Source organism: Seriola dumerili, unplaced genomic scaffold (assembly GCF_002260705.1).
Source record: "Seriola dumerili isolate Sdu_G_001 unplaced genomic scaffold, Sdu_1.0 BDQW01000066.1, whole genome shotgun sequence".
In the NCBI taxonomy this organism is placed as follows: domain Eukaryota; kingdom Metazoa; phylum Chordata; class Actinopteri; order Carangiformes; family Carangidae; genus Seriola; species Seriola dumerili.
Genome location: NW_019174321.1, coordinates 2,548,038 through 2,573,513, shown reverse-complemented (window position 1 = coordinate 2,573,513; position 25,476 = coordinate 2,548,038). Strand labels below are relative to the sequence as shown.

General features: G+C 39.1%; 2 protein-coding genes across 3 annotated transcripts in view; one reads left to right on the top strand and one right to left on the bottom strand.

Annotated features, from left to right (window-relative positions):
* Window positions 1-25,476, bottom strand: part of cenpp (centromere protein P) — a 100,241-nt gene that overhangs the window by 38,554 nt on the left and 36,211 nt on the right. The gene's annotated exons all lie outside the window — the stretch shown is intronic.
* Window positions 5,549-17,898, top strand: aspn (asporin). The gene is made up of 8 exons (XM_022742119.1): window positions 5,549-5,638; window positions 8,617-8,885; window positions 10,476-10,588; window positions 12,889-13,102; window positions 14,136-14,246; window positions 14,514-14,607; window positions 15,183-15,321; window positions 16,550-17,898. Exons 2-8 carry the CDS (start codon window positions 8,660-8,662, stop codon window positions 16,748-16,750), a joined length of 1,098 nt encoding a protein of 365 aa, XP_022597840.1. The 5' UTR covers window positions 5,549-5,638; window positions 8,617-8,659; the 3' UTR covers window positions 16,751-17,898.

Here is a 25,476-nt window from a genome sequence, read left to right as displayed (position 1 = left end):
CATCGAATTACCATGATCCCGTTCACTGTTTGCACATCGAGGAGTGCTTTCATTTACTTTCATGTTATCAAATTAACACCCCAGGCCTCTGGGAGGACGTGGAGCCATGATGACTACTAGAGAATGAGTCATGATAAAATGCCGTGATCTTTGCATCACGTCTTCTACCCTCAAGCAGTACACATTCAGTAAGAGCTGTAATTATCAGAGCAGGGAAAGCCAACTTTATCATAATATTTTCCTCTCAAAGCCTGAGGTTTAGGATCATTTACTTCAGTAGCAGACAGATCTAAAGGACGATTGGAACAGAAAAGCTAAAATGTGAAGAGGACAAAAACCGCAGATCCTTTTTTGGTAAGACAAATTGGAAATATTAGATGATTATATGTAGACAAAAATAAATCTGAAAGTAAAAAAGCAACAAGAACAACAATGGGTACTGTCTGGTCAGTTTCTAGATGCTGGCAGTCGTCCTGTCATCGTACTTCAGATGGAAAACTTTCTTCCAATGAGCCGAAGCTCAGAGATCAAAAGGTTTTCCTGTTGAAAAGGGAGAATTCTTCTCTTCTGCCAACTTGAGCAGCTGCTGTGTCCATCAGTCTCACAAATCAGACACATGAAGGAACAATCTAATTCTCATTAGTCACATGATCTTGTCAATGTTCCCCCGGATGAGGACGTATAGATGGTTGGTAAGATTGGACCTCGACCTCTGTTCAGCTCCATAAGAGAAGAGCCTGAATTGTGAAAGGATAGTTCTGATATATTAAATGTATTTCTTAATTTTGCAGTTTTTGTTCGGGAGATGATTTACATGATATGAAAAATAATCTACAGATATACATACCCAGTAACAAGAAGATATTACTTCAGTTTATTTCACATCTTCATTTTATTTAAAGGGAAAAATGAAAGTAAAGGCACTTAAAATTCATTGTTAAAGATTTACTGCTATCCTTGCTTTGTTTTTATTATTAACTGCTACTTACCTTCTAACTAAATAGAGTGTGCAGATCCTTGTATGAAGACGTTTCTTTTTTTAAAGGCTTTTATTTTATGAGTCTGTAATAATATAATATTTCTTGGTAAGTTTACAGTAACAATTAAGCCCAAATAAAAGCATTCTTTACTCTTCATGTTTTTCCACGTTTGCTTGTGTGTAAACATTTGTTCAGCTGATCTGCTGTGCACTAATTAAAAAACTTTCTAAGCTGCAAAAAGAATTCATTATAATCCATTCATCTGAAGCCTATGAACTGATGCTGCAATCTTATATTTAATAGGCAATAATACAGCTGTCTTTACAACGACTGATGGGTATTGATAGAGCCAGGACTCTTCAAAGCAAGTCTTTAAAATCACATTGCAACCTCAGTTTAACAGTTATTGTGCGTATGCTTGTTGAACGGGGCCAATGAGGCAACACCTAAACAATTCCTGCATCAGGTAGTGAAGTCTAAGGATGGTGACACTGGTCTGTTGTGCAGCCTGGCTGGGTTACATTCCCAGCAGCAGGTAACACACTGGTTGCAGGGTCACAGCTCTATTAAAATGTTTCCTGGCAACAAAACGTTCTTGTGGCACTAAAGCAACAACAGCGCTGAGGCAACTCCTTGGCACCGTTGCCCTGCACGTTGCCCCGGTGACTCACAGCTTTAAAGGCTCAGATGGAGGAAATTCTCTTCACTACAAGAACACAACAAGCTCCAGCAAGTCCAGAGCCATCACGGACGTCTGATGGATTGGAAAGTATGAGATCCAGAGACAGAAGAGACATCCTGACCGCCTCCCACCAGGAACGCAGACCATCTCCCATCAGGAAATAATCTCTAACATTTAATTTCTAGTTTGAATACTGTAATTCCAACAATTATGCCATAGATTCTTTTCACTACCACAAACCAATTTCCCTCTTCGGACTATTAAAGCTACTGAATTAAATCTTTCTGCGGCAGACCAGTCAGCTGAGAAGTATGAGGTTTTCATGCAGAATATCCCCCTCAACAGAAGATGACGGCACGACAGATGCCCTGCTCTAAACAAAAGTTCAACATTTTAAAGGTTGCTTTGGTATTTCTTGGACAGAGGGGAGGGACAAAAGATCTTAAGCCTCAATAGGATATACACTACTGGTCCTTGCAGCGCAGAACAAAACCTGTGTCCTCTCACAGTGCAGAGAAAGCACAAAGCTCTCAGACAGGTTTACATCAGGGTCTAATCAGATCCTTGCAATGTTTGGGAAAGTGGTATCCTTTAATCTTACAATCTGGCTCCTAACAGGGTATTGTTTCAACACAAAGTTATGGAGCTGTGATTATGAGGAATTGGAAACTGAGCCTGAGGTTTTAACAAGGGAATCTTAAATGTGGGCGTGCTAACATATCAGATAATAGCAGGTTACATTTGACTTGGTTCCATACGACTTTTGAAATGTGAGGCAGACGTACTAACACTCGTATTCAGCACTTCTCAGTGTTGAAATTCAGAGAAGTGCTTTGTTTAACTGCAACTGGTAAAACGTTTGACTCTCCAGGTTAACAGGGACAACAACAATGACACACAACGTCTATACAGGAAATTCTGTCATGGTGATCAAGCAGCTTCCTCTCTACTGGTGAGGTCAAAAATGTTCTGATGATTTAATGATGAATCATGCATTTATAATGCATTGGAAAGTGCCCACTTTCTGCAGTTTTGTATCGAGTTGCAAAAGGTTGCAGACAGAGGGAGAAGTCACATACAAGCTCTTTTAACTCATTTAATGCAGACTTTGGGAATCATAAAAATTAGTCCAGGAACAAAGGACCAAGCAGTTTGCACTTTTTAAAAGTAGTTTGTGTAGGCATTTTTGTCAGCAGAATATTTGATTGTACATAGTATAAAGGGACAAAGGTCCCAAGTCAAACTTAAACCAATGACATTTTAATTACACGGCCACCATGTCAAAGCCCTAGACACCAGGACACCCCTCTTTACACATTCTTGATGAATGATGAATTTTCACTAATAAGGTGGTTTTGAAACAAGAAAGGCTTTATCAACAGAGCTGCGCCTTAAACCGATGGGAGGACAAAGTGGAATAGTCGACCTGATGAGAGGAACAGGAAAAGAGAAGAGGAGTGGAAGCCTTGCTGTTTGCAATAAATCTAATGCAGTGTCCAAAGCATGCAAGCACTGAGAAGATGAATGCATAAACAGGACATCCCTACAGTTCAGCATCAGGGCAGGGCAAGTTGTTGAAATATGAAGCTTAAATAAAAGTAATCTGAGAATAATTCCTAAATATTTGTACCAAGCAAAGACACTGATAGTTTTGCAGTGGTATGGAACAATAACATGGGGGCACAAACTGTCAGTGTTACAACAGAAGCTTTTACATTTATTGCTTAAACTGAAATTTGTAAATGTGATTCAATCTGAACAAAATATAATATTACAAATACTATTACTAATTTCAGTTTTCTGGGAGAGTTGGAAACTACTAGTGAGAAAAACATAAAGAAATCTGATTTAATTCTTTTAAGTTTAGGATTTTCCTTTGAAGAGTATGTTGAACATGAGAGGGCTAAGCAGGCTCCTTGTTGATGAAATGATCATTTAACCAGATCGCTCATGGTTTGGAAAATATGATTTCGCCACTGAGAAGATGCATTAAAACCAGAACACAGACCCGCTCCCATTTTGGTTCGCCTGACTGCCAAACCAGGGCATAGTTGGACGGTCTGGCTCTGCCATAAGTTGCTTCAGAGTGCGGTTCCAGCTCAGCTCAGCAGAAAATACCAACACTGAATGGAAAAACGAATAGTATAACACATGAACCCCTGAGGGAGCAAGCTTCTGTTAGCTTTTCCATTCTTGGGAGGTATTTCTCATTTTTGCCCTAGGTAAAGCTTTAGGTTTTTCCTGTTGTGCCTTGTTAAGGTACATGTCATGCAGAGCACAACACAAAATAAATAATGTTGATTTGACGTCTCCTCTGTTTCTTGTCTGCCTCCTGTCTCTGCTTTCCAAATAATGAGGGAATGTATAATAACACAAAGAGAAAGCTACCAGTTCTCACTGACTCTTTGTACCACCCTTAGTCAGTATGACCTTACCACTGAAGGCTCATCTGTCTTAACAAGTCATTCAACAAATTTTCCTGTGGGGTGAGATAATGCCAGCTGTTCCCAATTTAGTTTTCTAGAAATGAGCATCAGTATCTAGAAACAAGAATAAACCCTAGTTGGCTTCATTTATCTGTTAAAGTCTTTTAGTCACGCAGTCATAGGTGTCCGTTGCACAAGTGTTTCTTACAGCTTGTTTCCTCTTTATTTAGACATGACAAGAATAATACAGAAAGATCCACAGTGCTTAGTGATACTGTTTTTGGCACCTTGTCTACAAAGGGAGAGCTGTGGAAAAAGATGTGAGAATGAGAACTGAGAACTGGGCAATTAGCTGAAATAGTATCGAAACCGGCCGCTCGTCTTGTTTAATTTGATTAATAATAAATAAATAAAGAATGCTGTATCCATTGTTTGGGCACAACATGGCTTCAGTGAAGACGACAGCAAACAAAACAAAGTCAAATGCAAAAACTGCAGAAAAACCATGACCAACGGTCATTCCACCAGTTTGTTTAATCATGTGGGACACAGTCACATTGCCGAATATGAAGAGTACATGGCTTGAGAAAAAAAGACAGACCAATAAGCGCCAAAGTAATCGTTCATTAATCGTAATTGAGGTAAAAGTTTGAAATAATGATAGTGATTTGAAGTCATATCACTCAGCTCTAATTGAGAATGAACACTGGAGAATAATGATCTCAAAGAAGAACAAGGTCTTCAGACATTTTTGGATGGGTCAATAATTGCCACTTCATCATAATGTACTGTTAACCATGAAGCTCTCCTTTACCTGATGACAAGCATCTCTACATCTCAAACATCCTCTTCCTTCACTGATCTTTATCTGAACATACCGTGGCTCTTTGTTTGGGAAAGTCAGTTTCTATCAAGATGAAGGAATTCCTCAAACAAACTGACAGATGGCATCATCCTTTAATCTGTGGGCATGTCAGCTCACCTCCACCCTGACCGTTGTTGTTTCACTGAGAGACCCAAACAACTACATCTGCTGTCCCCCCCGACTCTCCCCGTTTAACCTAGTGCCAACAGGCCTCAGTGTACGAACCATTCATGTTGATGTAAAATATTTAATATGGCAACTAGCCGTGAAGGGAGGGGAGGTGATAGACCTACCAGTATGTTCTATATAAAGACTCAAGCATTCAGGAGTCTGAAGCTAACTATCCTGGCATGACTTCAAAGCCCCTGATGAAAAGCACATGACTAAAGTCCCAACAATGCCTTTTCAAATCTAGTCGGAGACGTACAGATGGTGTGATCTCAGAGAGAGTCAAGAGCTCTTTACTGAAACTGAACCTCTCACCCTAACAGCAGAGGTTTTCCGCTGGTGGGGGTGTTCTGGGGGCCGTTTTTTTTTTTTTTTTGAAGAGAGGGTGATGCTGTTCTCTGTTCACTGGGAATGTATTGACTGAGAATCCAACTCTCAGCCTTCCAGCTGGATCCTGCTGCTGCTCTGTTAACTGCGTGGGGTTTAAACCAGGACACAAACACACCTGACAACTGAGGTAGGACACACCCTGGATTTATTAACAAAACAACAACATAACTTTTTTTAATGTTTTTTACCTGGTTAACCTGGTATGTTTTATTTTCGAAGAACACAGCATCTCTGAAGTGTTTAGGTCAGTTTACAAGACTTCTGCTGGGTGGCTTTAAAGGTGGAGGTGTTTCAGTGGAGCCACAGGATTATGCTTTATTTCACCAGCTGATGTGGGTCTGTATTAGAGGAAAAAACTGGTGTATTTATGTGACTATTCGTCAGTCTATGGACCATGTTCTAAGTGAATCAAATAATGGGCAAAATCTGAAGTATATGATGAGTGATGATATTTATTGAATGCTGTGGTCATTTATGCATTACTTGTCTTGAGTCTTGATTTCAGTTGATCTACTTTGATAAAATGCTAAGTACTTTTCCATGGACTACAGTCATTACAAGTCTTAAATACAAACACATGAGAGAAACTAACTGAATCACCTCAAATTTACAAAGCTATGAGTACCAAAACTAATCAAGAGAAAATCATCTACCAATAGTTAATTGTTGATTATCAAAATGAATTGTCTATTCAGTAACTATTTCTAAAGCAACAGTTATCAAAATGCCAAGTATTCTCTGGTTCCAGCCTCTGCATTGAGAGGATTTGCTGTTTTTCTTTGCTTTGTATTAGTGTAAAATGAATATATTTGGGTTTTGGGCTGCTGGTTAGACACAGCAAGACATCCAAAGATGTCATCTGGGGCTCTGATTAACTGGACACTGGAAATGTTACACTGCTGTAGGCTAGATTTATACTCTAAATGATTGCTAAATGAAACCAATAATAATAAGTAAGAGATTATTTGATATGGATAATAATCAGAGAGATATACTGTATGTGTGTCCTGATGGAGGCAGCAGGGATCAGAGAGGGATAATTTCCCTCTGGTTTAGATGTTTTATGAAATGCAGACCTCTGGGGAACTGAGAAGAATTTACCTGCACTAGACTAGCTGCAGTGTAGTGAAACTTAATAGTTTTCACAGCTTTTTGATTCAGTGACAGGAAAACACAACAATAGGAGAATTATCTCCAATTTACCACTAAGATGCAAAACACACATCAAGAAAACAGTCTCTTTTTGTGCTAAATGTGCACATGTGGAATAAAAGAGCCTGGGTGCAGAGAAAGGGTCTGTGCTGAGCAGTATTTGCTGTCGCAGCAGGATGCTCGACCACCACCACATACTTGTGGGTGGACTGAAAGCTCAACCGAAGGGCTCAGAATCCATCAAGATTACCAGAAGCACGCAACCAGACAATCTCAGCCTTTCTCTGCTGGCTGTGTGAATGTGTAATACAGGAGGATATATAAATCATTTTGTGAATCACCACAGATGGTGAAGAGGTGAGAGCTAGTGAAACATTTATGTTGGCTGCAAGAACTCATTTCCAATAGAGTTTTTCAGACCTTCATGGAAACACTGATAGAAAAAAGAGCAGCTTTTAATGAAACTGATCGTTCCAGGAAGTCTGCATGTGCTTTCACCCTGTGCTGTTTTAGCAATACAAAAAACAGGCTGCAGAATTGAAAATGAAATTGAGCACTTTGAGCATAATGGTTACTAAAGTTTCATATGGCTCTAACAATCTAGACAGGTGGCTGCTATTAACGTCTACAGAACTCTGAGAAAACCAGCAACAGGAGCAAATGCCACTGTCAGAATTATTATAAAATGTGATCATGGTAATCACTGTGTGTAAATCCACCCCTATAATATGCACTGATGTGCGGCCAGAGACTGGGTGCACTAGCTCCTCAAACCTAGTTACAAAGTAAGTGTTTAGAGATGATTTATGCATCACCAAATTAAAACAGGACACACCACTCACACTGATTCTTGTGTGGAGATAAGTTGTTAGTAAATATTTCCAGTTACTGTCGAGTGGAACTGTCGCACTGCTAACTGAACCAACTGATTAAAGTAACAAATGCTTGCTAATATATGACCCATTTAGACACATCTGACCTGAAAAATGGGAACATTTTAGGCTGAAATAGCATTGTTAGTGTAGCTAACATGTTAATTTTCCAAGTTTGTCTCCTACAGTTAGGTTAGCATGTAATTATTTTCTACTTACTGTGAACTGCAAGAATTCTACTAACTCAGAAACACACTTATTTCTTCATGTGGGAATATATAAATGAAACAAAGTCTTATTCACATTTACAAGTAGAGCATCAACTAAAGAAACTCAGAAAAGCTGGGAAAATGCCTTTTTTTCTGTAGCAGAACGATGTTTTTCCAGTCTAATTCTCCAGCGATTCGAAAGGTTTCTCTTATGACCCCATCAAGGGGTCCCTCCTCCAGGCTGGGCACCTCTGCTCTAAAACAAGCAATTGCAGATGTTGAAGCAAAGCTACATTTAAAAGTCACTGTGAGTTTGTGTATTGGACACTGGAAGATGAGTACACAATAAAGAGGGCAAGTCCACTTGGCTCCTAGTAACAGGACTTAAGTCTGGCTGGGTGCAAATTAAATTTTATCTAATCAGCTGAGGTTGGTTTTTGTTGCATTGATGCAAATTTCAGACCTGTGATTACCTCTCAAAATAATGTGGTTAAAACTGAGGAAAAATAGATTCTGTGAAACTACTTTTTTTATGCATTTCAAAGTCCTGCTGAAAAACATATTACATGTCAAGGGGTCATCAACTAAAAAGTGCCATTGTATGTTATAGTGAAATTACATTAAAGCCATGCAGTGAGTTATTGTGAATTACATTACAGGATGACCATTACAGTGGCTCGTTCTTGTGGACAGTGTGAGTTCAGGTAAAAACTACAGGGTTCTGCATTTCTGTTCAGTGATGTTGATGTTGGAATAAAACTGCAGGAAAAAAAAACAATCCACTGCTTGTCAGTCCCTTGAAATCAGAGTCTAGTCCTGTCTTGTCCTTGGGCTGGTTTGAGAGCTAAACTAACCTTTGTCTTTTCCTTCAGCTCTCCCTGGTTGCTGTTTCACTGACAGTCCTCTGACAAAACCATGAGGGTCTTCCTCCTGCTTTGCCTGCTGGCGCTAGGCAACGCAAAACCCTACCAGCCAATCAACGTCATGGACTTCATGAAAAACTACGACATCATGATGGCAGATGCGGGTGACGAGGATGACGAAGACGAGGATGATGACGATGACGATTTTGATGATGAAGATGAGAACTGTCCAGCTGGCTGCCACTGCTCACCCAGAGTGATGCAGTGCTCTGACCAGGGTAAGAACACATCTGGATCCACTGTGTGTTGAAAACGAGACAGATAGAAACTAGATAGAAATATGGGAGAATTCATATATATTGATGGAGGCTTGTTTTTTTTTTTGTCAGATTATAAACACTATGTGAAGTTGGAAGTTTGTGGGGACTATTTTCAGCAGCAGAAAAATCCACATTTGGTGCTTTAGTACTTCAATACGAAGTTTTGAGCAGCAGGATTGTGCACGTGGGATTGAGCTGATATAAACTACAGTGCATGTGCTCATAGTAATCAAGGAAAATAATCAATGCAATACTGTGTCTACTGTTGTGTTTTAATAGTTTCTGGACAACAGTGGAGCTCTATGACACAGAGGAATAAGCTACGTCAGACTTTGATGCACAGACAATACTTGTACATCAATCATTTCATTGTTGGTTTGGTCTGCACATGGTATTTTTTCACAAGCAGAAAAATATGGAATATTTCTATTAATCACAAATCCAGAAAAACGCCATTTTGCAAACAGTGATGAATATTGCTAATAACCATACAAATGATCTCATTCTCAACTAATTGACTGCTAAACTGTTTTATGTAAGAATCTAACAAGATGAATGTTGGAAAATGAAACTGCCACAATTGGAGATTACAATTTTTTCTGTCCACATTCATGGATGAAACAGTTTTGTCACCTTGCATCTAAGGAAATATGAATTTTTCTCATCATGGGGCAATGCAGCCTTACAGCCTAGTTTTGCTGCCAAAATTCAACTAAACTGAACTTTTGAAGTCTAATACACAGTCATCCACAATGCCTGTCCCATGGGGTTGTGGCGCTGATGGGAGGCAGAGGTTATGGTGGCAACTATTGCACTGAGTAGGATGGAGAAAAGTTAATTTTGTGCATTTCTGAATTCACTCTACTCACTGATCCTACTGAGACTAAAACTTGCAGCATGCTGTGCAGAATTACATGCTTTGATGCACTAGCTCACACAAACATTTAGTTTTTGGTATGAAACCAGTGTAAAGGGGAAAACATAACAGCATGTAATTCCATCAGTTTACACAGTCTATTTCCTATTTCATCCTATTCCCCAGGAAAACAGCAGCAAATATCATCACATTCACCCCCTCAATTGGCACATCCCAGCTTCTGGACTGTGATGATTTCCTCTGTTGAATGACAGACACTTTGTGACACAGCCAGGCCACTGCAAAATTACCAACTAATGTTGAAGTAAAAAGCTTATGTTGCAGAAAAGCCTGTAGGTCATTGCCATAGTTGTAGACTGAATATGTCAGTTGAATCCCTACCAAATTCTTTAACTAGACTTTCTTAAACTTCAGTATGGTGCACAGACCACAGTGGCTCATGGTCTTATTTCTGAATCATTATGAAAGATCATGCAGAGAAACACTGATACATTATTGTTTTAAACCTGGGATGGAGTTTGAATCAGAAAGACCACAATTAATTTTACATGAATTACTTCACCTGTATATCTCAATATTTTATACGTAATACACGGTTGCATGGGCTCTGACTTTCATCACTTTTGGTTCAACTGTGGACTCTAATCAGGCATTTGTGTTTCTGCCAACAGGTTTGATCTCTATTCCTGAGAAGATTCCTGAAGACACTGTGATGATAGACCTCCAAAACAACGATATCACTGAGATCAAGGAGGATGACTTTAAAGGCCTCAACAAGCTTTATGTAAGAGACCTTCCATAAATCTTTAGAACTGGTTTACCTTGCACAAAGTAACGAACATCCCAACCCCTTCTCGTTAACACTAAACAGACCTAAACATCAGGCATATCTGAAGTCAGAGAAGTAATGTCCATCTGATGAAAACATACTACAGGAGCAAATAAGTTCCAGTCACATCTCCTGCATGTACCTAAACCAGACATGTGCTATGAGAAATGTTGTGAAACATCAAGTCTGAGTAATGTTGATGGTACTCCTTACAATCAAACCTATGGGATACTAGAAGTGCTGATCTTTCTCCTGCCAATTAAAGCTACCTATTGAAAGTTCAGTTCAGTTCCATTTTGTTTGATTTGGACTCCAAATTTTCAAAACCACCAAGGACAATCATCACAGGTCAATTCATTCTGTGGGAAACATGGAGTATCTGTATGAAATATGTTGGCAGTCTATCCAATAATTGTGGCAAAACCAGAAATGTCATCCACATGAAAGTAGAAGAAGAAAACTCAAGGTATCACAAACATCAGTAGGGTTCATCCACTGGGGATCATATATAAAATTCTAAAATACTCAAGTTTGGGAATCTCACAATCCAATTCTGATGGTTAGTGTCACAATCTGCTTCAGAAATGATTAGTGCTTCAAATTAATATAAAAGGGGGCACCAGTTTCACTTGTGTCCTTAGTCCACCAAATTGCAATCTGAAATATAACTTCCAGTTAAGCTAAATGGTCTTGATGACCTCCCTGTCTGACAAACCGAAAAAAGCAGAGGAAACAGAGGGAAGTGTGCAAGTTAGCAGCTTTTTAATAGAAAAAGTTAACTGCAATAATTTGGGAGCATGTTAGAGTCTTCTGCTGGTTCATGAATGACGTCGAGTTTGGAAAGCAAATAAAATGTCTAAGTGCCCCCTCTTGTGTTGTTGTTAACGCTCTGTCTCCAGCAGGGGAGGACAGCCTATCTGCTCAACACTTATACAAGTGAAACTCATCATTATCCACAACACTGTATGCGTGCAGGTCTTTTGAAATCACACTGAAACAAGTTTTTGTCTTTGCCTGGCCAGAATTTACAAGTTTTGTGAAGTAATGCAGTGTGCATAGGTCGGGCCATCTGCCAATGCTAGTATTCGGTAACCTTAGCTTCAGGGTGATGCCGTATGAAGTACTGAGAAAATACTTAATTATTCAGTTATTAAACCTAAAATGTGCCAAAATGCTTGCCCTCTCTGAAGATTAACTGCAAGATAATTCTAGTGTGGGCCGTGTACACCATCTGGGTGCTGCACTGTGCCCTCAGGGTTACGCTCTGCCTCTTTCCTTCCACCAACATAATATTATCAGAAGATAATTAGAAGATTCACAATTTTTATGTGAATCGACACATAAAAAAACACTGGCATCTCTAGAACCATGACCCTCGTGTGGTTAAAAATCACCACAAGACATCTCAGACATGGAAATATACACATCCACCATTCGTTCTACAGCACAAGTATTAATTCTTTCAGAGCAAGACATCAGATCTAGTATTGCACCGATGACTTCCTATAGCAACAAGATGTCTAAATTTGGTCCAGAACTTTTGACTTTCAGTTTATTCAGACCCAAGGTCCAAGTGAATGACAGTATAATCTTGCAGCTTTTAAGGTTCTTTAAGTTTCCAGACAAGGAGCAGCTCACTAATTGAGGTGAAGTGCAGCCTGCAGACTTGTGAGATGACAGCTCCTTTGTATGAAGCTCCCAGCTGAGGAGTAGGGGCGGATCCGTCTTTGATCTAGTTGCTGTTTTCCCAGCTGGGAATAAACCACATCAAGACCTAAAACTCTGTTCTGTATCACATCAAACTGTGAGAATCTGAAGCCACAGCTTTGTAGTAATACAGTAGTTTGACATTGAGTGTTAAATGATGTAGCTGCGCTAAACCTACATAGGGTTGAGTTTTGTTTAAATTTTAACAACTTTTGATTCTACTCATGGATTCCAGTTTTAATGAAAACTTAGCTCTGATTGATTATTCAAGTATAGAATGAAACCAAAAAACTTTTTCATACTAAGCAGATTTCAGCTGCTATAACATATTATTTTGTATATTTAGTATATGTAATATTTTGTGATACTTTTTGCTAAAGATGTCAAACAAAACTATATTGCAACACACAGATTGAATGTCAATGACAGTTTATTCTTAACCTTGGAAACAAAAATCATCTTATTTTACAACTTAACGCTGTAGGAAATGCAGCAAAACTCAGTTTGAATCAAATAAGTTTTACTTCGATTGCTCTCTCCCACAACAGGGCCTGTTTCTGATTAACAACAAGATCTCTAAGATTCACCCCAAGGCCTTCAGAAACATGGACCACCTCAGACTGCTGTACCTCTCCTACAACATGCTAAATGAGGTCCCTGCAAACCTGCCTCCAAATGTCATCGAACTCCGCTTCCATGAAAACAACATCAACAGAATCCAGAAGGATGCATTTAAAGGGCTGAGGAAACTCCATGTGCTGGGTAACAATTTGATTCAGTGCCCTGTGTCAGATTAGGAATAATCAGTGTTCTCGAAGGCCAGGTGTTTTCAGTCCTTTGCCAAGAAGAAGTCTGCAGCGGTTCATTTCTCCACAGAGAAGTAATGAATACAAAACTCATGAGTTTGTAAACTCTCTCACACCACAAAATAGATTGTTTGAAATTGCCTTCCAAAATGACCCATACGACCATTTATTCACACATTATTCATAAATTTTTTGATCTGCCCCTCTGTGGTTGAGTTTTCGTTAAGTTTAGGCAACCCAAAATACTCAGTTGAGGCTAGGGGAAGACTGGTATGACTGTTGCAAACCCAGGCCACCAGTATCAAAGTCAGAGAATTTATACTGTAAAACTGTAGTTAAATTTAGGCAACTAAAGCTATTTAGTTGTGTTAAAGAACAGATTGTGGTCATGATTCAAGGAATGTTAACCATAAGGTGTCAAGGTCAGACAATTTTGTACACCCAACCATCCACCACAACCTCCAAAAATGTTTGACAATGCTATGACAAAGTCACACCACTTTTGTCTATGAGACAAAAGTCATTATTTCCACAACCATGAGATGTCCAAATTATGCTGAATCATGAATTATGCTGACTATACGTGTATGGGAACATGTCTGTATATGTTCCCATACACGTATAGTCAGCATAATTCATGATTCAGCATTCACTATGTACAGAACTGCATGCACGTCCACCCTGCTGTCCACATCCACATCTGATTTAAATTATATCAGCAACCTGATAGGTTTATAATAGAGTTAACTCTACTTAATCATTGGCATTCTGTTAATTTCAGAGATTAATATACATTTTTTGAATTACTTTTAATGTAACATGTAGCAGTGTTGGGAGCGCTGTGTCTTGGAAAACAGACCCCAGAGTACTTTTGGACAGGGACTTGTACTACAGATAGCGTTGACAGAATATTATAAGAGAACGTCTTCTGAAGGAGATAAAATGGGTCATTAATAATCAAACCAAATGTTTTGTGCTTGTCCAAACAGAGCTGGGTGCCAACCCTCTGGCCAACAGTGGGATTGAGCTGGGAGCTTTTAATGGCTTGTCGACTCTGTATATCGGAATAGCAGAGGCCAAGCTAACTGCTGTACCAAAAGGTAGAGGATCACTCACCTCATGTTATCCTGATTTAAACAAATTAATGGTAAACATATGTTTTCTCCTCCAGTCACTCACTTACTACTCTTACTACACTGGACCTCAACTGTACAACTAAATAAGGCATGAACACAGTTAAAGTCTGTTAATATGATGTTTTGATCTAGAAGGTTTGTTTCCAAATCCTTCTTATAAGAACGTAATGATACTGAACTAAAGTATGCTTACTCTATATTGTTATGTTTGATGTGTTCTGTATCTCCTAGACCTCCCGTCCTCCATCACAGAGCTGAGCCTTGACTACAACAAGATCTCTAAGGTGGAGGTAGAAGACTTCCTCAGATATAAAAACCTGCAGAGGTGAAAACCAGCCACATTTCCAAAGACATTCTTCAATAAGCAAAATTTTTGTCTAGGATGTTGCTCAAATTAATCTGTCTCTTCTTCAAAACTCTGTTTTTTGAGTGTTGAGGGTTTGCTGGTAAACGTGTTCTGTAAAAAAGATTAAGTTTTAAATAATAATGAATTTGCAAGCTTTAGCAATTAATTTCATATTTAAGTACACAGACATTTCATGACAAACACTCACTGTTATCACTGTTACCCTTACACCAAACTATTATTAAAAAGAAAAAACTCTGGAAATATCTACATCTATGTTAATACAATTTCTTAATATAAAGATTTCAAATAACATTATGTGTGTCCTTTGAGCCGCCTGGTAGTTTCAAACAAACGTCTGTAATTAAGAAATTCACTATCTCTAATACCACGCAGAGGCTTTGCTTTCTGTATGTGCAAGTTAGATCGGGAAGTCTAAATATAGGTATGTTTTTCCAATGTGATGTATAAATCAGTTATTACTTCTTAATTTCTGTAGAGTTGATTATTCTTATTCACGTCTCCTGATCAACTATCTTTTGCCATTTTTGCAGGCTAGGACTAGGTTTTAACCAGATCAAGTTTGTAGAAAATGGCAGCTTTGTCAGCATCCCAAACATCCGTGAGATCCACATGGACAACAACCGTCTGAAAAAGGTCCCACCAGGCCTCAGCTCCCTGCGCTACCTCCAGGTGAGATGCAGACACAAAACTGGTGCTGATCAGTATCAGTAGACTTAAATGCATGTAACAAAACTGATTGACCTTTTAACAGAATCATCTGGGTTTAGTTTGACAGCAGAGCTAAACATCATGAGGGCAGGGCTTCTGAGATACCGCATGTAGTTACTGTATCCATGGTTGCTGGTTGACAAGTAGCTCCAAGCCAACTTCTGCTAAAACAAAAATGTGCCCTTTTTACATTCCTATGTAAAAAAAAAAAAACAGGTCTGGGTAGGAGTAGATGTTTTTTTTGTTTTTTTTTACCATCACCAAGGAGGTTATGTATTCACCTGTGTGTGTTTGTTGGTTTGGTGGTCAGTAGGATTAGACAAAAAGTACTGAACTGATTTGCCCTGAACTTGGTGGAGGGATTGGGCATGGGCCAGGGAAGAACCAATTAAATGTTGGTGAAGATATGGTTAAAGGGGCAGAGCCAGGAAATCTTTTACCACTTTCCTTAACTTTGTGAGATAGGGCATGTGTAGGATTGTTTGGACTTGGCAGAGGTATGCACTCTACTGAGTGCAATTCCTGTTCTCTTTGGACTGAGCTAGGAAAGCAGTTTCCCCCCTGCTCCCAGTCTTTGTGCCAAGATGGACCTATCCCTGTACTTAACCCACAGAAATTAATATTTCAAAGGTTGCAGAGGCAGCAGGTTAAGTAAGGTAAGTATCTCAGACCTCTGTCTCCCTGACCATGTCCTTCAGCTCCTCCTAGAGGATCCCGAGGTATTTCATATACAAGATGGGATATGTAATCCCTAATGTGAGTTCCAGGTTTGCTTGGAGACTCCCCCCAGTCGGTGCCTAAAACACCTCCTTCTTAGTACAAAAGCCATCAATAAAAGTGCCTGCATCACTGCTGTTGATGCTTCACCTGTACACCGGATGATCTCACGCTCATACTTACCCTCATATGATACTCAAATGTTTTCACCTAGGGTAGCAACTCACTGGCAGGGTTGGGCAAGACAGCAAACCAAATGTCATGTCAGCAACCTGTAGCTATAAAATGATGCCCCGCTTTCCAACTTGTAACTCAGTCCACCTCAGCCCTTTTTTTCCTGGTCTAAAGCTTGTGAATTTTATTTTCCAAGGTTGCTGCAAAGTAGCATTAGAAGAGAATTCCCAATCATGGTTGGTTTACTGACAAAGCAGAAAAATAACTGATTAAATAAAAATCCTCTCTGTCTGTTCAGGTGATCTTCCTCCATGCCAACAAAATCGGCAGTGTGGGAGTCAACGACTTCTGTCCCATCAGATCCAGTGTCAAGAAGAACCTGTACACAGGCATCAGTCTGTTTGCCAACCCTGTTAAATACTGGGACATCCAGCCGGCCACCTTCCGCTGTGTGACCGGACGGAGGGGTGTTCAGCTCGGAAACTTCAGAAAGAAGTAGGGAGTGAAAACGAGGCATTCCAGATAGATCAGAAATGGAGAACTGCCAATATCCTTGTTACAGTATAAGGAAGGAGCTGGAAACAGTTCTGATAGATAAAATAAGATGAAACTGTAAGTCTAAAGTATTAGCTGTTCAGGAAATTAGAGAAAATTTCATTATTTCATTCTCGTATACTAGAACCTGTAGTAGATGTTGTTGAATATTTGTACAATTTACACATATAATTTCTCAGCTGGGGGGAGAAAAACAAAAGCAAAACTGTAGTCTGGATGTTGGCGCCAATAATTAATATTGAATCATAAGCTAAAACCATAAGAAAAATTCCTCAGCTACAGTCAGTATACAGGGGGTGGACATAATAACATGAACAGCTGAATGATGAAATTCACACAAGAGCCCTGCCTACCTTCGTGTGGTACAAGTCGTGAAGTGATCCTCACCTTTTGTCTCTCAACTTTTGCTGTAAACTCTCCCAGGAATAAGGCGCCTCCACCTGGTCACTTTTTGAGAAAAACCATTCAGTGACTTGACTTGAATAGTATAACATGCTGATGCCTTTTTTTTTTAATGAAAGAGATTCTTTAGTTTTTTCCTTTGTAGTTGAAAAATAAGACAACTTTTAATGAGATACAGTGTAGTAGAAAAGTTTAAGTTGTTTTCACTTCATACTTAACTTACTCTGAAACAAAATAGACCCTTTCCCTCTTTTGTCATTTCCTTTTATATTACTGCATATTTATGCCTTTGAAGTTGTGACATTGAAATTATCATAAAAGAATCCCTATTGGTCAGAGCTGTAACCTAAAGACCACTTCCACTTTAACTAAAACATATTTTCCTTCCCAGCAGAAGCCTGTGCAGTCAGTGAATGATGCCGGCATTACTTAGTGCAAAAAGTCACTTTAAAGTCCCACGTCTGTCTTCATGTGGATGTTTTATATTATCTCATTGCATGTCTGTATTGTCTTTAGTTAGAAGCTGAGAGCTACATGTCAGACTGGATTATACATTGTCCATGATGTAAACGTGTCCTCTGCAGGGCTGGGGATTATCTGTAACTAATCTAAAATTCACCCTAAACATCAATTTGTTTTAACATGAACTACAGTTGATATCGAAATTAAAGCAGGAAGTGTAACTCCCAACCCAAACTCCTGTTTCCTCCAATGTTCTCTCCTTCGATATGGTGCTATATTTATTTAGTATGTCTTTAAATAAACCTGGAACACCTCCCCATTTATGTCTTGACTTTTTATCAAAATGAAAGTAGATTTGAGTAGTTAAATTCACATTCACATTATTTCAGCTGTTATTGTCATATCCTCTTGTCCTCTAGGATGAACTTGTGATTTTAGGATATAGTTGTAATTAATTTGACTTGATTTCACATACTGAATAATCATCATCCATCATCCGTAACTATTGATTAAAACAAATTATACTCTAAAATAAAAGTGTAAATCGCTTACCAGGTGCAACAGGGACTGATTTTAATCCTCATACAAGCCTAGAACTAAGGACCAAGCAGAAAAAAAGTGCTACAACATACTGGATTTACTACTAAAGATTACAAATCTCTTTTGCCAAAAACAAATAAATTAAAATCTTCCACTAAACTTAGAAAGTCATATTTGAATTACAAACAAATGTTTGGCATTTTAGGTAGAAAAATAACTTCAACAGTTACTAGAACAAAATTATTGGTGATGAATCATTTTTGATTGACTAATCAGTTAATGAACTTACATCTCAGCTGTAAATCTGAGTAATACTTCGTGAAAATCACTTTGGGCTTGCTGTAGGAGGTAGAGCCAGTATCTGTCCTTTCTAAGTAAAAATAAATGATCAGTTTAGACCCAGATAAAAGTGAATTCTCTGCTCTGACTCCAGTGTTGCCTTCCTTGGCAGGAGGCTGGTTAAGAAGAGTTGAGCGATTCCTTTATTCACCAGCAGAGGTCACTGCACACTAAAGAGTTACAGGCCGTTCTCCTGGTTGTCAGTTTGGGTCTGGAGACTGATCCAGGAGAATGAAGACAACCAGAGTGACTGGTTTAGATTTCAATTCCTGCTCTGTCCTGTCCCTCTATTCTGCAACAAACAGGACAATACAAGGAATCTATTGTTTCTACTTCTAAAATAAGGAATCCTCAATTAGCCAGACTTACTTAGAAAATAGTTAAAGGATGGGGGAGTCTTGGAAATCTTCAAAAAATCCCTTTAAGTAATTTAAATACAAACCTCTTCCATTGTATCACAGCATTGCATACAACTTTTGAGCCTCTTGCAACAGCTTTTTATTAATATCGTACAATACGCTATCTACAGTGACTATTCATGCCAAGGATTTCATGTTTTCATTGAAGATGGCCTTGATAACAGTTGTTAAAGTTTGACATTTTGGGAAATATGCTCGTTTGCTTTCTTGCCAAGATCAGATGTGATATCTCCCTAAACAGTAACTATGAAGCTACAGCTAGCAACTATTAGCATAGCTTGACATGAAGACTGGACTAGTCTGTACTAGAAATTTTAATTAAGCATGCATGTTGCTTAATATTTGATAAACAGTTTATTTGCCCATCCATCGATTATACGTTTAGTGCTACAGATTTGGTGATAATGATCTGTGTTCGTTACTTCAAGGTTACACAAGGTATTACTGCTTCCTTGACGTGATGTAATGTGATGATGCTGTTGGTTTTTCATGTATAGTATAAACTCCTGAGAGATCACTCCGCCACTACCACTCTGGGCTGCCAGTTATGGAGAGAAAGGCAGTGTAATTCAACCATTGTCCAGCAAATTCAAGTGGTCATTGTATTGAGTCTTTATGGAAGTTGCTTCAAATGAGCGCTGATGCTGGACACAAGATGTTACTCATCCTTGCCTCGCTGACAAAAACCATTCAAACAGGGAAACGCACATACAGGAATAATGAAAGTGATGAAACCAATGTGAAAACGTGACAGGCTGTGTGTGTTTTCTTTGCTCTCTCAGTCTCTGTGGGAGGCCCATGTCAAACAGCAGCCAGCTCCCTGCAGACTCCCAGAAACCCAACACCTGCCAGCTGCCTTCATCATATCCATCTTTACCTGAAATCGATATCTACAGTTTACGGAAAATGAGACCGAGCTGCAGTAGTACAGTACTATAACGTAGTGCTGCGGATGGTTTGCTGCTTGACCGGTTTGTCTTTTTAAATGAAGACTCCTTTTGCTGTGGGTGGGGTGGAGGGGAGCTGCCTCTCTCTCTCTTTCTTCAGGAAACATATGGAACAGATCTGCCGTTTGGCCAGGCCTCTTTCTGCCACGTCTCACAGCCACACACACACACACACACACACACACACACACACACACACACACAAATGGTCCTAACTTCAGGGCTTTTGCCTCTCTTCACCCTCTGCTTTTGCTCTTTTCTATCTTCTACTTTACTCTTGTCATGTCCTCTCCCATCTTCCACCCAGGACTTCTCTCTACCAGCCTTTCAACCTGCACAGATGAGCCTTTCAGCTAGTGAACTCAGTTAGAAAAATAAACTGATTAACAATTTGAGGATGCTTTCCATGCAAAAGTAGAGGACATGTTAGTTATGTCCCAATTCAGTCACCTCCTTCAAACATTTTCTTGTCAATTTATAGTTAGCAACTTGTCACCTGACGCGAATTATACAGCGTTTTATAGTGGAGGTTCCCTGCCTCACCTGAAGTAAAGAGCGCCTTAACTACCATCAGAATATATTATATGAGGAGTGAGGTGATTTTGTTTAAGCCGTCATCTAGTAACTACATTTAAAATGAGATAAGATGCATCAGGATCTTCTGATTCAGCTCAGCAGGTTCACAAGTTTGGAAAAGGCAAGACAACCGACTCAATCAGGTGCTGAGGATGTGTGAGGAAATACTAATCACTGCTCTGCAGGTCAGATACCAGGCTGAAGTCAGGTTAATTACCAGCTGAAGAAAATGTTTCAGAGTCTGCTTTGAGTTGAAGTTGAGTTGAAGTGACCCATTGTGAAATGGTGTTTTCACTTGGTACAAACCAAAACAACTAATTATTATTCATAATTGGCTTATGATCAGTTATGATCTATTCATTTGCTGTGAATCAACTAACTTCAGTACTACATAATCAATTCCCATACACTTTGAAAAAACTGCATATTCATCATATGTGAGATAATTGTGTCCATGAATAAGTCACCTCCATCCTTCAGCTCCCTTCTTATTATCTCTTCATGTTTGCATTGTCCAACTGTTCATCAGAATCTGCTATATGTCTGTATCTAATTCAGTGTTACTGCGATGATGCAATATTCCCACAAAGATAACTAAAGCACCATCATCTCCTTTAGTCAGCTCCTCCTCGCCAGGCCTCGTGAAGTTCTTTCAGGTGAAAGGCTGCTGGACACTTTCTTAAGTAAGTCGGTGATGTGTGCAGGATTTATTATGTCTTCTCGGGAACATGTCTACTTTAAAGGCTGTTTAACTGCCTGAGGAGATAAATCAGCTGTCCCTCTCTGCACTTCAAATATTTCAAATCCAAAAACAACAAATTCAAATCACTTCTCCAAGCTACTATCCAGTCCTTCTCTTTAACCTCCCTTAGCCATCAAACAACTCTGAACAACTTTTTCTCATCAAGGACCCCTTCATGTATAAGCCACAAAGCAAGGCACGCCATATGATTATGTCACAGCCTCAGATGATGTAAATGTAGAAGAAGTGGAAGCTTTGCAGCTCCAGAGGTGGACTGCACCAAACCAACTTTATTTATTTTATAGCTTTTATATAATTTTGACTGCATGACCGATTTAAAAGTAGTCTAAATACAACAGTGTTAACAGTGTCCGTTCGTTAAGTTCATAATCCAATCTGACTTGTCATAATGAATTTACTTTAACACAGACAGTTGAGGAGGTTTAATATTTTTAAACTTGGCTGCACTGTTGAGGTGGTTGGAGCAAAATGAGACTCGATCCTGCTGAACGAGTTTGATGGTAATTAGTTATTTGATGCCCAGAGTGTCAGAAATATTTTCCATCAAAGAAAAGTTGGGAGAAACATTGGGATTTTATGGTTTGCATTTCATCATTTTTGATATGTTTGTCTTCAGGGGACACACTGAATGACCTTGATTATGCTGTGAGCCTGGAAGAAGCTGGTTAGAGGCCAACAAAAGAGGCAGAGGAGGCACAGAGGGAGCTCAGGTTTCCAGAGTATAAACTTAGGACAAAGTGGCCCATGGTAGAGTCATCAAGCAGGAGAGGGTCACTGCTCCTGTGATTGAAGAGCCCAAAACCTCATCAATCACTTTACAACTTCACTGATGAATTCAAGGCTACTGAAATATCACACGACCTTCTAATTCTCATTTACTTTCCAGTAAGAATAATGTCAGTGTTTCCTTTTCAAAGCTGATGTTCCACCATTTAAAAGACTTACTGGTCAAATAGTTGAAAGGTCACCTAACTCAGTTTCTTCTGTGCTACCACAAGCTTCCCCTCAAAAAGCTACAGATCCTTCAGAGGAGACGTAAGTAAAGCCCATATGGCAGCATCGTTTCAGGAGATTCTCCAAGGAGGGACACATATTGTGGTAATAATCTCTCAACAGTTGTACACACAACTGTAAAACTACGGTAAGTAAGGCAGGTCAAAGTTGAAGCAGGAATTGGGTCTGTACACTGCAATGTTTCTGCAAAAATATTGCTGTTCACCTTTATTTTATTTTCCAAAGAAGTTTGTTTCCAACCTCTCTGATTGTCAGACTGCTGTTGTCACGTCAAACAAAAAGTTTCTGCTAACCAATCATTACAGGTAAAATCCAAACTCAACTTTTGCTGCTTCAGCTATTGCACCTGTAAAGTGTCCACTAAGCCACTTTCCAAAAACTGTTTCAGGAGCGAATAAATCTGAACAGGCCACAGTGTTTTAAGGCACACTCCACATCTGGCAACATCTGGCTACAAATGAGCTGTGTAGTACAGTAATAATCACAAAAACATGTGTATTGTATCCTTTTAAAATTGTCGAAAATAAACTTATTGATGACGATTATTGATGCATCCCCGCTTTCAGGATCCAGTTTATGGTTCTGTTTATAAAATGCACCGAAAAAGAAAACGTTGGGATTGATCTTGGATTAAGGGTTTGTATGTTTAAAGTCTTATAGATTTTATGCAAAGTTAACAGTTACAAGTCCAAGCATCAACACATAATTATCACAGATCGCGATCAGTTTACTGCAGAAGCTTGTCCAATCAGAGCCATTCTCAAGCAGAACATCATCACGTTTTTAGTGCACGACAAATCCTGCAACGTCCTGCCAACAAACCCAAATATCTAATGAGGCACAAAGTTTCCCCAGACTGCTGTGGACGCTTTCAGAGAGGAACCAAACACTTCAAGATGCCAAAATCACATTAAAAAAAAAAAAAAAAAACTCTCAAAAGGTTGGAGAAAATTGTACACTTAGTCTGTCAGCGCTCACTCAACACACATTCACTGCCCAAAAACACACACACACACACACACACACACCAAACAACACAGAACTAAAACATACACCACCAACTCATCCAGAGCAGAGCCAAGGCTAAATGAGGCCAGTGAAATTAAAATGTTTAGAGGCGAGGACTGAAAGGCCTGTTTGTTCATGTGAGAGAATCCCAGCAGTGATGCCTTCTGCAGAGAAAAGGCTGACATGAAAAATGAGCAGCGAGGACGACGAGCCAATTGCTGTCTGGCTCTGGAGTGGAAAAACCTGGTCTATGATAAATGTGTGTGAGAGAGGGTGTGTTTGTGTGTGAGACTGTGAGTGAGAGAAAAAAAAAGAAAAGGGAGTGCAGATGTAACAGAGAGCATCAAAACAGTCAAATAAAAGTATATTAAGTAAAAGTAGTGAAGTAGTAAAACCACATCTGTTAAATTGAAAACCAGTTGTTTCACAAGTTAACTACAAACTTGAGTTTCTAGACTGAAGCCAGCTGAATCATTTGTCTTACAAAGATGTTAAACTAATTAACAATCATTGTCGTTCAATCATTTAGAGATATAATGTGCTGACTATGAAACCTGTGATTCAGTACATGTTTCATGCACAGAAACTCCAGCCACCTGTTGCACCAACTGACCATAGATCTGGTTGCAAGTTTGAATCTTAGTAGCACTATGTTTTAACTAGTTAGTTTCACACTAAACACAGGGCTTGGTTCAGATGAACACCTGTATGCAACAAATGAAGCCGACTGCAGCTTTAAACATTGTCACAGAGATTGAAATCCCCCCGTTGGTACATCAGTCAAGTAAATGTGAAGACAAAGAAACTACAGAGTAGAGAAAGAAATTAAGAAACTCACAACAGACTGTTTGAATAAAAAAAGAGGACGTGCTAACGTGATTCAATCCATCTGGCTAACAGATTCCCACGAATATTGTCGATACAAAATCACTCATTACATAAAGCAAAAATCATTTATTGAAGATTTCTGTATGTCACCAGAGAATACGGTCACAAATACAGCAACTGTATAACTTCCATCTTGGGGTGAAAGACTCTGCAGAGGTAAACACCTGAACAGTTACAGGTTTCTGTTACAAACAACCAAGTGGTGCCAATGATAATTACCATCCTGCCGTTATCCATTCCAAATAACAATGACTTTAATGCACCAAATTGAGGATATGTGTCAGTGCCATCAAAAATGTAGTATTGAAAAAGTTCTTCATCCCTCTGACTGAATATATTTGTGTGTAGTTTGTTCTATGGATGGTTTTATTTATCAATTAGTATTTCAGTCTAGCACACATCGAAATCAAGAGCATACACGTCAGTTTCCAGCGGTTTCTGTGTCATCCCTGGTAATCCTGTCAGCTTGGCATGACCAGAGATCTCTTGTCTCCTGCTTTAAGCACAGTTAAGAATAATACAGTCTGAATTCAAAGTCTGCAGGAGGTTTGTTTGCCATTTTAGATTGGATTTCAATCATGGACTGATTGAGTAATATCTCTATTCAACGTGCCTGATTATGAAATCAATAAGGCACAAAAGCAAAGAGTGCAAGAACTACACTCAAATATTAGACTCTATTTAACTATTTAATCTTTTGCTGGTCCTTAGAGACAAATAATTTGAGGTTTCTGGTGTTAAATTGATGCACTAAACTGCCTTAACACCTGTGATAGGGGTATTCAGTAGCATTAATAAACGCACAAAGACAGACAAGAGAGCAGATATGAGAGCGACAGACAGAGAAATCCAACGACAGACAGACGGTCATAGCCAGAATCACAGACACTGTTATTTTAGCCAGTAGCTATCTTAAAGCCAGAGCTTTTGAAGGGCAGTCCAATAAAAAGAGATTTTATCCAGATGGAGTCTACTGCTGAGGAGACAGCCGTGTTCTCCTCATCACAATTAGCACAGAGGGAAACATTCAAGACCACAATGTCCTATTAAACAGACATAATTACATTAACATGGGAACTTCCCAGAATTCCCCTGCCTCCACAAACACATGAAAAATGCATTGACTTTAACCGCAAACAATAATATAGATGAACTGTAACTGTAGTAGGGAGGAGACAGTAGGCTACTGTACCACTGGAGTATGATTCATCGACTGAAGAAAGACAACATACCATTTTTACAGGCCAATACTGTACTACACAGCAGTCCGCCTCAAAAAACCTTAAAGCTGGAGCAAAATTATATCCGAACC